Consider the following 13,367-nt stretch of genomic DNA (forward strand, 5'->3'; position numbering starts at 1 on the left):
ACAAGCGTCTGGATTAACCAAATCAAATGCACTCAGTTTTGCAACTCCTTAACCTTTTAGCTTTTCCATGTCCCCGTCCCCTTGGTCTCTGATCTCTGTTTTACATTTAGCACGCATCTCTGTGGCGGCCCTCTGTATCGTTTTTGTGGCAAGATGCGATTTTATCCAGGGCTGAATTAATTGCGTTCCGTGTTCGTACTTCATATCTATGGATTAAAAGCGAAGGCTGTGGTGCTCCCGGCATGTAAGCGCGTGTATGGCTCTGGAGCCCTGGGTAAGTCCCCAAGAAAACTCATCTGCCCAAATGTTTCCGCAGTCACGACATCGTGTCCAATGCTTAACTGCAGTTTGGCTGTGCTGTCCTCCGGTCTGCCTTGGTAAGGGACTTTTTGGCCAGCCCCATTTGAATAATTATCTGCAATTACTTCTCTGAAGTTAATGAGATGTCTCATTAACTTTTGAGGGTCTTGGAGGTTAACACCTGACGTAGTTTAGGATGAACACGATGCCAGCATCTCTGTATTTCTTCTTCCAGCACTAGGGAGCACGTGTGTATTGTACAGCTTTAGATCCACCAAAGGCTTATCTTTCTGCTTTCCAAATAGGATTGCGGGAGCCGCTATATAAAATACACCACCTCTCAAGAAAACAAAGGGCTTTGTGGGAAAAGTAAGTGCTGGAAGTGATAAAAAAATTCTCTTTCAAGTGACAGTTCAGATAATGGCAATGCTATTGATTGCTGAATCTCATTGTTGGAGACGGAGATGTGAATTCCAGTGCCACAAGGTGTAAATAACTTTTGGGATGTATTTCTAGCTCTCAATTCCCTCATCTTGGATTTAGTGGCAAAACTTCTTGGCCCAAGTCTTCTTTACTAAATCGCATGTTGCCCTTTTTTTATGCTGCATGTCTGAAAATCCAAGTCCATTTTTTCCTAGGTATTTATCAAGAAATAGATACCTATGTTGAGGGATGCATGTCGAGCATACTGATCAGAGCATCTTCAGAGCAAAGTCTTTCAAAAACTTTCTCTGGGTATTCTAGATGCTCAGCATCGTGAATTATTTGTTGCATAACGACAATAAAGTTGCATGCAAGAAGCGACTATGGTGTCGCTCCATAATTGGTCACATCTTTTATGTTTTTGGGACAAGGTGAAACAGTTGTACTGTTTCTGGATCTTTTTTAGCTGTTTCACTTTTCATATGAGCCTGTGTTAACAAATCAATAAATCTGTTGCAGCCTGGAAGGGGATTTTATTTTCAGTGCTGTCTCCTATAATAAGCTAATAAATCTGTGTCCAGAGGTGAGCAGACATGCCAAGTAATTGTAAAGTTACTGAAACTTTAAGCGTTAGATTATTTCTGTGCAAATTGGTCCTTAAGTCTGGATGTTTTAGGAAGATCAGAGCCTAGCGAGCGATGTGAAATGGATTTTAGGGGTCCAAATGAGGTCTTTGGAACTTCTGAGGTAATAGAAGAATCTTGGGATTTTGTAAGGAAGTCCTAGAAAGCATGGAGGCACATCCCGTGCCACCTTCACAGCTACAATTCAGCAAGCATAAATGCTGCTGCGTGTTGTGGTTGGTACCAGAGCGGGCTGGGATTGATCCCAGGCACCCGCTCTCCCTGGGGAAGCGTAATCTGGCCCTTCCCTTCTCTGGCTGGTACGGAAATAACAGCGTTCGTTTATTCCTGCGGACTTTGTGCTCCCATGTTGCTGCAATGTGATGTTTCCATGGAAATGCCCCGAGATGCCTTAGACTCCTGTGCTCAAGCCACGGATGGCATCAGGAGCTACGTGTTGCAGAGGGGCTGAGCTCTCCCAGGGAGAGAGATGCGAGTTACAATAACCATTGGCCCTTGAGCGATGAATTTTCCTTGCATTTATACATCAGCATTTAAACAGTGCAAGCCTTGAGAAATATGAATTGCCTCAGATAAAATTCTGAGCGGGAGGGCAAGACAGACACCTTTCCTGGAAGACCATGACAGATGGCATGCAGATAATAAAAACTTTTAAAAAGAGCTGCTCCTGTGCTGTGCTTCTTTCTTCTAGTACTCTAAAACTATCCCATAAATGGTGTCTGCATCCTCTGAGATTCAGCTGTAGTGTCATGGGCTCCTAATTCCTATTCAGCCAATTTCCTTTCTACAGGGTTCAGAAGAAAGGAAACATTTAAATGGGAAGTATATCATGAAATAGGTGATTTGGGCCCCTTACAAACCGAATGATTCTTGATGAAGTCAGCAGAAATTTCAGGTGATGTAAGCGAGCTTTGGAGGAGATTGTTACCTGCATTGAACTGTGAGATGAGCTGTTGTCACATCTGCCTGATTTCGGTTGGCCGCTTGTATAATCGGGGAGCTGCCTGAGAGCAGTTGTAAGCTGTTCAGTTAGAAGCATGCATGTCTGTGCTCTAAAAAGTAACATTTTGGCCCAGCTCAAGGTCTGTGTGGCATGGGGATCTTAGGGGAAAAGCAGTGGCAGGTTGTACAGAGGAGAGAATGTTACAAGCAAAGCATAGCAATGTCCGTGGGACACGTTCAAAGTCCTTCTCATCAGAGGCTGCAGCTGGACTCAACTTCCTTAACACCGTCAGCAAAATAAACAGAGGAGCAATTTGGGTTGAGGATGAGAGAGGCAAATTATTTCCCAGGCAGCTGTACTGATCCCTGCACCAGGTGCAGAGCTTTTATTCTACATGTTATTTTTGTGGTAAACATGTGAATGATATGCCTGAATGGAGCCCGGTCTCTTTGCATCCTGAAGAGGACTTCTCCTTTTGCTGTGTGAAGTATTGTCGGCTCATTTTGTGCAAAACGTTTGAGAACTGATGAACAGAAAGTCTGCTGTTGTCTTCTTTGGTCACAGCACCATGTTGTGGGGGGATATGCAAGCTGGACCTTGATTTGATTGACTTAATACTGACATCAAGTGTGACAGTGAAAAATCAAAGGCAATTTGTCTCCCTGCTTCCTGGTTTTCAACTGTTTGTTGTTTTCATTTATTTTTCCTTCTGCTTTTTTTCTCTTTGAACTTGCAGGTGAAAATGGCTGCAGAAGAGAAGTGGAAAGGTTGGGCTTCGAAACAGCATAGCGGGGCTGAACAGGCAGGTGAAAAGGAACCGTGTGTGCTTCTGGGCCAGCAGCTGGGTGAACCGGGAAGATTTGCTTATGCGGCACTTTGTGGGATATCCCTAGCGTGGCTGTTCCCTGAAAAAGAGCAAAGGTACTACACGGAGTAGCAAGGGGTGAGCAAAGGAGGTGGCTTTTGGGTAGCAACTCACACGGAGCTGGTGTCAGACTCTGTGTGGGGTCTTCTGAAGTTAGGGAAGTGGCAGATCCTTTTGACATTAGGTGTTTTCTTAATTGTATTGACTTAATGTCTTACACCTTTAAGACTTTTATACTGCAGTACAATTTGCATCCCTTAATACTGCAGACTTCAGAGCATGCATTGAAGGAAGGTCTGGCTCCGTTCAGATTGCTTGCTTCTTTGTTTAGCCAGCTTGTGTAGCAACTTGCCTTCTGCTGACTTCTTATGATGCTTTGATTTTTCTGTGAACAGTAACAGATCAACATTTGAAACCAGGGACCACTCAAAGCTTGCAAAAACACACAGTTGTGGAGCCTTAACTGCTACTGTTGCCTTCCAGCTCCTTCAGGACGGAATTCATTGAGGACTTTGTGAAATGGCTGGACCTGCCCGATGCTGTCTTACCTGCCATGACAGCATTTGCTAGTGGCTTAGGAGGTGAGGGCACAGAAACTTTTGCCCAGATTTTGCTGAAGGATCCCATCTTGAAAGAAAATCCAGTTGTCATTACTCAAGTAAGTTCATATGCTCCCCTCGCCCTTGTTTGCTTTTGCAAAAGAGATTTGTCATACAGGTCTGTTTGCGACTGAAGTTCTGTTTGTACAGTCAGGGAAGTAAAATCGGTATTTCTGATATGCATATATGTCTGAGCAGCTGTGTGGGTGACTGGCAGTCTCTCTATGCATAAACAGCTCATGGAAGTGATGTACATGAGGCACGGTTACTGTCTGTTGAATTAACGTTTTGTATTTTTGATGCTTTCGCTCTACAGAACAAAGAACTGTCAAACTTTTTACTTTGACTGTATTATTGCAGCAGTTTTGACTCATATGTGTGTTCTACACATTTTGTTGAAACACTGAATGTGATAGACCTGATTTTCCTTTGTTTAAAAGCCCCTTCACTGTACCTGTAATACAAAACACCTCTATATACATGCTCCAAATAGCGCAATTTCCAGAGTCAGCTTTGGCCAGAAGGAAAGAAGTTATTTTGACTTTATTTTCTTTTGCTGAGAAAGTATTAGTGAGACTGGGACGACTCCATAATGTTCTGATGTAAAAGCTGACATAAAGATAAAAGAGGTGCAGCATTCTGGTGGCGTTCACCTTTGCTGCAGAGTCTCAGCTGAGGAAGATATCTCCTCACCCAGCCTCACGTTATGCCGTGCAGGGCGAAGGGCATGGTAGGCTGCTGCTGATGCCACGCATAACGTGGCCACTGTCACCTCACACCCCGCACTGTACGCTGCACACAAGGAGATAGCAAGACATCCTGCGTGCAGACAGTACCCTGGTATTGAGTAACGGTTATCACACGCTCAGCTTTAGCAATGGCCCGACAGAACAGCAGATGTGAGAACACAGCTGTGTAAGTAAAGATATGATAGGAGTGAGCTTTCTTGGTCATCATGACCAGCTCCCATTATCTCAGCCATCTTTTGTGTCTCCTAGTCAGTCCATAAAAGACCTCGGAGGATCTGCTCCAAACATCCAAATGTTACAATGCCCAAAGCCCTGTCACAGTATGAGTACAGCCAGAGAGAATCTTAAGCTTAATTAATAAGTTAGGACAGATGGTCTAAAATAAGAGCAGCTGTTTTGATGTTGTTTGCTCAAAATCAGTAAATCCACACTGGGTTCTTTCGGCATTTAGATAGTTTGATATTTCCCAGATTGTTTCCCTCATTCTCTCTGCTTCAGGATGGATTCTCTAGGTTTAGGCAAGTCTTCCTGCATTGCTGGTGGGTTTATTAAGGGTGAAATTTTGGTGAAATTTAACGTGTGCTTGCTCCTAGTTTATGTGGCATAAGGGCTCCATGTGCTTTTACAAAAGTGGTTCTGGATCAGTGGGAGCACACAGTATTTTGCTCTGAGCCAGAGAACTGAGGTGCTTATCACCTGGATTCAGGTGGAATACAGAAGCCATAGATAACGATTCTTTGATTAGTTGAAAGCAAAGATCAGGAATAGCTATCAGTCTAATGCTACAACATCAGTACCCTGTGCAGTCATGTATACAGGCAAGGTGATTCATTTTTGTCAAAGGAAAGATAGAATTAAAGACTTTGGTAGAGCAAGGCAGCAGAGGCTTGCAAGGTGTCTTTGGGAAAGCGTACTGGCGTGTGGGAATCTTCAGTGTACCGAGCTGAGATCAGCGTTTTTCTTACCTGAAAATAAACAAGCTACAGGATGAAGCTTTGTGAATTCCTGATAAGTTGCTTTACAGTGCTCTTGCTTCTTTGTATTCAGCTGCTACTGATGCAACACTTACTGTTGATTTAACAAGTATACACTTCAACTGCTCAGTGTGTTCAGGCAGGGTCCTGTCAGCACTAATGCCTGCATTTTTGAATGCCCTCCATCTCAAAGGTGCTGATGGGATGATACATGAGGTCAGGCGATTAGAGGTGAGCTCACCATTGATTCAATTAAAATTGGAGGATTATGGATTTTTATCTTTGTTTGCATTCATTGCAGATGACTAATACAGGCAAATGTTGGTGAACTGAATCCTTTAAGGACAGTAGTCATAACACACAGGCTGTGGGTGCAGTATGAAAAGGCAGTGCAACAAAAAGAGGTGAAGAAGTGATGATAGGTGAGAAAATGTTGAAAGTTCTTATTATGAATATTATTTTTTGCTCTGAACATACTTAGAATGCCCATTTTCCTGTGTTTTTTCAACACACATCCACTGCAATGTGGATTGGGTGCTCTCTGTTGTTGAGGAAATGGATTTTGAACTTGCAGCAATTCATAAGAAGCTGGCAAAGACTCTGAATATAGATTGCTTCCCTTTCTTTGTGAGGTTTCTCAATGGGTGGTAGTCTGGTGCATAGAGTTCACAGGGAGATTCAAAACACCAATTTCAAAATAAGACTGCGATATAATAACTGCTGCTTAGAGGAAGGAAACAACTTGTGAACTAATCTAATCAATGCTGATTGGATTCCAGATGACTGCACAGCAGTATGTGCAAAGCCTAAACCAATTAGAAATAGTTGAGAATGCTAATTGGCACAGGTGCAATAAAACAGTAGTTCCAGTTTATCACCTGATTACCTGTATCAATCCCTTACCTTTGGAAATGCAGATATGTAAGTCCTTAGGCCAGATTTTTAAAAGAGGTTCTTTGATATTAGGTACCACAGATGATTCTGAGCATATTGTACAGGACCCGAGTCAACACCCACAAAACTGCAGCCAGGGAGGAGCGCATGGTGCCCAGGTATCTAATACCTGGGCAGTTAAAGTACTTGGGCTTTGGGAGACCAGAGTGACAGTCCTCCCTCTGCCTGTGGGGATTAATGTCTGCAATTCCCACGTCCCACCAACCAGCCTGGGGATCAGTCTGCAGCCCGTGTGCATGCACAGAATACTGATCATGGCTGGACCTAAAAAGAAGCCTTTTTTTTTCTGCAGTGTGGTGATTAGGGGAACAGAGGAGACCTGATTCAGTGACTTACTTAAATTAAAAGGGTTATTTGCACATTGGAGATAGCAAACCAGGACCTTCCTTTTCTTGGGTGAGCACTCTGGCCATTGGGATGCAGGATGAAGAAGCAGTGATGACTGCTTTGTGCAGAGCCCAGCCCAAGAGATACCTTCTGGAAATCCTTATCCCATTAGGATTTGCAGCACAGGCAGGCAAAAAAAGGCTTCTTTGTGGAAGGCAACAACCACCCAGATATTCAGCAGTAGAGGGGGGTGTGTGAAAACATAAAGGCAGCAGTGGAGTGAAGGTTTTGGGGCTATACCTGGTGAAAAAGCACCTGTAGGTGGGAGTTCAGCTGCCCTAATCCTTTGTTTTCCCCAGTCCTATGCGAAAACTCTCTTCTCCTTTATGAAATAGCAGACTCTTCTCATGTTCAAATGATATTCAGAGTCCAGGCACTTATTTTTGCCTGGATAATGTCTACAGTTTGCCCCTCTTCAAGTAGAAGTTGGTTAAGTATAGCTTGTTCTCTGTTCTATACTCCTCATGCAGTAGGGAAAAGATTAGAGACATTTTTACGATATAAATTTTGCTTAGGAGCTTATGGGACTAATAATCATAAACTCTTTGGCAGCCTCCTACATCTTTGGCTGCGTGTTTTGTGTTCCCAAAGGGCTGAAGGATTCCCTGTAAAATTCAGCTGTGCTTTCTTTGTGTGTAGGAGAGGGAAGTAGCTAGATTGAGCTAGTGCTTAGTGTTGTAGTTACATAAAGAACTTAAAATTTGTCCAGTGACAATAAAAGAGGAAAACACAGTAGTAAAAACACTGGCCCCTTTTTTTTCATGGATTTGCCCATAGAAACCATCTATTGGATTGATTTGTTTTTCCAATTTTTGTACAGTGAAGCGCCAACACAGAAGTCCCTCAATCTTGACAGGTGGCCATAAATTCTGAGTTTTCTATTCCTGAGCACTTAATTCAAAATAACTTCATGCCAGCAGCCTTACCGCCTAGAGCTATGAATTCCCAGAATGCTAAAGAAAATAGGGGCCACTGGTTCATTAGAGTAGCATTCAGACCTGTTACTCACGTTGAAAATATGAGTGTATATGACTATATAGCGAGCAGAAGGCATTGGAGTGGTAGGAGGATTAGAGCCCTGTTTCTCCAAACTTTGAAGTCCGGTTTCAATTGCAACAGGATTGCTAATAACAAAAAATATGGGATGCTTCAGCATATACCAAGCATTATATAGTTTTGTCCAGCCATTTCTACCTGCATATGGAGAATTTTGTTCTGGAAGCATCTTGCTTTGCTCTGTGCTGCCTTCCCATGTTTATGAACTGACATGCTGCAGTAATTAAATCATAGTCCGATGGGTTTTCCTGCCTCCGTTTTGATACCTCCAGGCATACATCATCAGTTTTAACTTGAATATTCTTTTTTTCTTTCTAGGATCTTCTATCCTTCTCTCTTAGAGGTGGTAAGTTTACCTAGCCTTTGTTCTTTGTAAGATTAATGTAGATGAGTTTACATCTGATATTTTAAAATGCTCAAAAAGCTCAAGGTACCATCCTATTTTATCTTAGCTTTCTTTCTGGCAAAAGCAGCATGCTCTTTCCATGTGTCCACTACAGGAAAAGCAACAATTATATTAGGAATGATTAATAATACCTGTTAAAATTGAACAGCTGTTCACCTCCTTACCTTCACATGCCATGCATTGGCATGCAAGTGTAAATAATGGTAGAAACGTTCTGAACTGAAATACCTAAAGTGGGGTCTTTTTTCTCCAATGTTTCCAGGGGAGCAGGCAACCTCTTCCTTTAGGAAGGCAGTAAAGCTGTTACGAAAATCTCAGCCTAGCAAATTTTCTGCAGATCGCTTGTTGCCTTAGAAGAAAAAAAAAATATTCAGGGAATAAATTCCAGAGTGTCTTGTGAAGCCTGTTATAAATAAATGTGATTTTACTTGTATTTTAAGCATAAAACAATTTTCTGGTTTACAATCCATAACATGGATTAGTCTGATAAAATTAATGAAATAGAGACTGCTGACTGAACAAAATGTTCATTTCTAAAAGAAACCTGTTTTATATCACTACTTGCATTTTTTAAATCTCTGTGTTTTAACGTGTTCTCACAGGAAAGAACTCACTGGTTGCTGATTAGCCTGATTCACTGCAGAACAAAGTACCGATTTTGTTCTTGCTTTATTTTTAATGGAAAATTGACAAGTCAGTTATTGCAAAACTGCTTATTTTGCTAAGCTGGAATTTAAAAGAAATATATTTTCAAGCCTCGCTGACTTACTGCCAAGCTGGCTAAGTAAAGAGCGAAGTTCTGTATTAGCAGACAGGAAGCAAGAAGGCTACTCGTTAGAACACCTGCTTGGGCTTGCAAGACGTGGCACATATTGGGGATGAAGTGAAGATAAATACTATCCTTATTTCTCAGCAACAAATCTTAAAGGTGGTGTCATTAAAGCCTACTGAAGTAGTTTGGTATGATGGTAATAAATAAATAAACTTAATAGATTGCCAAATGCTGTATTTGATCTATGTGCGGCAGATACCAGAAACATACTTTGTAGTTGGATCTTGCTGGTATCTTCACTCACACCTAGAAAAGCAATTGCATTTTTCATCCCAGAGTGCACCAAGAACCCTGTACAAAAGCCTACCATCAGGAAGCAGCAGGTGCTACCGAGAGAAACGCATTTAAAAAGCAAGAGTTGGCACAAATAATTTAAAATGTCTTTTCTTTAAGAACACCTGCTTATAAGCCGAGGAGTAATTGTTTCTCCTATCATGTGTTGTCTGAGTGCACTGTCCACTCCTGCATCTCCGGCAGTGAAGTATAAATGCAAACAATTGTCAGTGATGCTGCTAGGTGAGCCGGTGTGTAGTTTTAAACTCCAGAGTGCCTCTGGTTGCCAACAAGATGAATTGAATATAAAGCTTTTGCATGGAGGTGTGTTTTTACAAAATGCCATATTTTGCATTGGTGCATAGTAGAGGTGTACTGTGTCGTATTACCCATATATATATTTGATATTTCCAGTTAGGACTGGTCTTGCTGCAGCATTTCTCTGTTGAGAAGAAAGGTACAGCCTACCCAGACCCAAAAGGCCTCTATTGCAGAGGGTGAAGATCGGAGGATTTGAGATCCCTTTTTTGCCGTAGAAGCAATTACCTGGTATAGTGACTCTTATTTGCAGGATGAGGTTTGTGGAGAAGAAGGATTTTCCATTTATCACTCTCTTCTCTAGATAACAGGAGTTGTGTTCAAATACATGGAGGACAAAGAGAGCCTGAGGGAAGGAGCTATGGTTGTATGTGACATGGTCCTCTAGCACAGCTGAGTGCGCCACTCGCTATTTAATCTGGTGCGGTGCAGACTGATTGATTTCCGGGGCTTCCCTCTGTTTAAGGGTACTACGATGCCCGAGCCAGGGTATTGATCTGCCACATCACCTGGCTGCTGAGAATCCCCCTGGAGGAGCTGGAAGTCCTGGAGGAATCTCTGCTTGAGAGCCTGAAGGAACAAAAAGAGGAAGAGTCAGAGTAAGAATGTTTGGGTTGACTATGGGATGAAAAAACACTGCCAGTGCTTGAAAGCTTAGCAGTAATTACTTGTGCCTAAGTCCAGCCTCTGATCATTGCCCCCATGGCTCTTAGTGTAATCATTTATGGCTTGATTAGGGTTGCAGAGCCCTCACACCTCTTCAGCTGCACTGAGAAGCAGGAAAGGTCTCAGCATTCTTAAAATCAGAGCTGAGACCCAACCCTGCAAGCTGGTAAAGGCTACTCTGCGCTGAACTGCCTCATTTCCTTGTTCTAGTTGCCTCTCCTAGACTGCAGGTTATGCTTAAATACATCACAGAGATCTTGCGTCTCTTATCTCTGGGCCCAATGTTCTTCAGATAGAACTGCCTCTTGCAGAATGAAGTTCCTATAAATGTCCTGTTTAGATCCTCAGCTGCTCATTTTCTATGGATCTGTCCTTCTCTGTTCCTGTTTAAGAGACAGCTCTCTAACTCCTATTGAAGGTAGATTTCTGAGGGCAACAATCTGCATCTTTAGATACTTACGGACCTGACTCCTAATTCTGTGTTATTAATATAAGATTAATTCTCTTAATCGCCACTTCTTAGATATGAAAGCCAAAAAGTTGGTATCTATAAGAAATGTAGTATTTTCATATTCCACTTACCAGGCAGGAATTGTGCGAAGGTTTAGCAATATGTAAGGCAGTAAACATGTCTGTAGTAGACTTTCAAGGGACCGTTTAATATTTTTATCTGGCAACTCAGCAAACAGGTTATGAGATTAACCTGAGTGCTAATAAAGGCTTTAATCAATGTCCCTGTCGCAGTACAGTTCAGGTGTTACCAGATGTTACCATGAGGTCTGGCATGTGATGGGTATCTTTCAATTATAGCTTTATTTAAATAAAGCTTAACTTTTACAGTGCACTGTAAAAAGGGAAAGTCAAAATAATCTCAAAGATCATGGACTACTAAACAGGACACCATTTGGCATGCAGGAGCAAGAGTTGGTATTAATGGGAACTGTTTTGCTCTGGCTTGTGGAAACAAACTCGATCTGGGGCCTTTAATGCAGGAAAACACTGATGCCGAGGGTGGGATGTTGCCTGCAAAGATGATGCTCCAATATCTAATTCTGTATCCACCAGACCATGGCTTCTGTAGCAGAACCCAAAAAGATAGCAGTGTGTCTGATAATGGCAAGAGTGACTGGAGAATGACGCTGCATACTTACAGCGTGGCTTTCAGATGTTGCAGCTTGCCCAGTGCGCTTTGTGCATATCTGGTGTGGCAAAAGCCATGGATTTGCATCTTGTTCTTTGCCAAAGTTGCAGCCATGGAAGTAAATACCTATTAGATAAAATGGAAAAAAAAATCTTTATAGTGAGAGCAGTCCAAGACACATTCGCTATTGTAGTGCTAAAACAAGGCTGAGTGGGGAATCGATGACCCTTTGTTCGTTTTAAAGTTAGCTGTCAAAGGAAGCGGAATGTAAACCTGTCACTGCTTTGACCTTTTGTTTTAAAGTTAGGTGTCAAAGGAAGCAGAATGTAAACCTGTCACTGCTTTGACCTTGCAGACTTTTGGGGCAGGGAATACATTAACATCTGCTTAGGATGCTTCCAGCTTTGACCATCCACTGCAAGAGGTTTTGGAACAGTAACAACCAAACAGGGTTTGGGCAGCTTCTGCTGGGTTTTTTTACTGATATTTGTTAACAGAAGGTTTTGCTCCTGCCCTTGCTGCTGTGGGTGTGTTGGACTGTGGCCCAGAACTTGCAAGGTTAAATGTACCATCATCTATAGAACAATGCTCCGAACACTTAAATCCACATTGCTAGCACCAAACATGTTCTGACTTGCAGGTGTGAACCTCTCTTTTGTACATGGTTCTGTAAGAAACTGGAAAACATGACGTCAGTTGCTCGTTAGTGTGTACTCCTGCCACTTTTCATCATTGGAAAATGACCTGAAATTTCACCTGTAAAATCTTTCTGAACGTAATTTGTGGTTCAGGCAAGAAGCTGCATAGCCAAGATCACTGAGAGTAGAGCAGTACCAGAAGAGGCAGTTAATTACCATAGTGGAAAAAAAGCAGTCTGGTTATCAAGTGATAATTGTAATGCAGAAGCTATTAGGAAAGCAATTGTCAAAAGCAGTTGCTAGCAGCTACGGAAGGAAAGCAATGGCAGGTAGAACTTCTCATGACAGTGGTTTTACTTACTGCATCTTCAGGCAGGATTTAGCTGCAAACTATCTTTTTACTCACATAACTCAAATTGCTCATTATTGCAGCCAAAGCCAGGTTAGCCATACTTCAGCCCTCTCGATGTCATTGTTTTCAGCCCATTGACTATAAAAGCTGATGAACCACTATGTAGCACAGGAATTGCTGGATATTACCAACTTAGGTATTAATAGTCAGGCTGCAGTACTTGTTTAAAGAACCCCAAGAGCAATTTTTTCCAAAGCCAGGCATTCAGATTGGTGACTACATGCACAAACTAGGGCATATCCAAATGCTGCTTTGACCATGGGGTTGTAGAAAGTGAACTTCGTTAGACAGAGATTGTTGAAGAGGTAGTCATTGCAGGCTGCACTGTTGTTCTCTGCAGACAGTTATGTTTGCAGCTGCAGAAGGTAATGCACGATGTTTTTTTGGAGGATCTCTGCGGAGACAAAGTCTCCGTGCCATGCAAGTCAGTGGGAGTTCTGCCATTGACTTCAGTGATGCAGGGATTTCACCCACTGTGATTCATTCTCCTCCTGCTGTGTTTTACAAAGCTGCGTATTGTTTGGAACTCATCTAAAATTGTCTTTATCAAAATTACAGTGTGCTTAGGGGGTTCCAGGAAGGATTAGGCAATTATATGGATAATGAAAATCCACAATTAGGCTAGGATTAAGAGGGAAAATATCCAAGTTTGGAAGCAAGATAAATTCTTATGTTTCAAGGCCCAGATTAACCGCTGCATACACAGGCTAGAAGGAACCTTCCTCTGTAAACAACTTATTCCAGTATGCTCTGTTTCTTGCAATTCCCTCTGAAGTGGGAGATATTT

General features: G+C 42.2%; 1 protein-coding gene across 1 annotated transcript in view; it reads left to right on the forward strand.

Annotated features, from left to right (window-relative positions):
- Positions 1 to 3,052: 3,052 nt before the first annotated feature.
- TMCO4 (transmembrane and coiled-coil domains 4) overlaps positions 3,053 to 13,367 on the forward strand; it is a 36,609-nt gene continuing 26,294 nt past the window's right edge. Inside the window, exons 1-4 of the mRNA XM_009709016.1 lie at positions 3,053 to 3,231; positions 3,659 to 3,833; positions 8,213 to 8,240; positions 10,190 to 10,322. Of these exons, the coding sequence (XP_009707318.1) occupies positions 3,053 to 3,231; positions 3,659 to 3,833; positions 8,213 to 8,240; positions 10,190 to 10,322 (515 nt within the window). The remainder of the gene's footprint in view (positions 3,232 to 3,658; positions 3,834 to 8,212; positions 8,241 to 10,189; positions 10,323 to 13,367) is intronic.

This window comes from Cariama cristata, unplaced genomic scaffold, assembly GCF_000690535.1.
Source record: "Cariama cristata isolate BGI_N322 unplaced genomic scaffold, ASM69053v1 scaffold16781, whole genome shotgun sequence".
Lineage (NCBI taxonomy): Eukaryota > Metazoa > Chordata > Aves > Cariamiformes > Cariamidae > Cariama > Cariama cristata.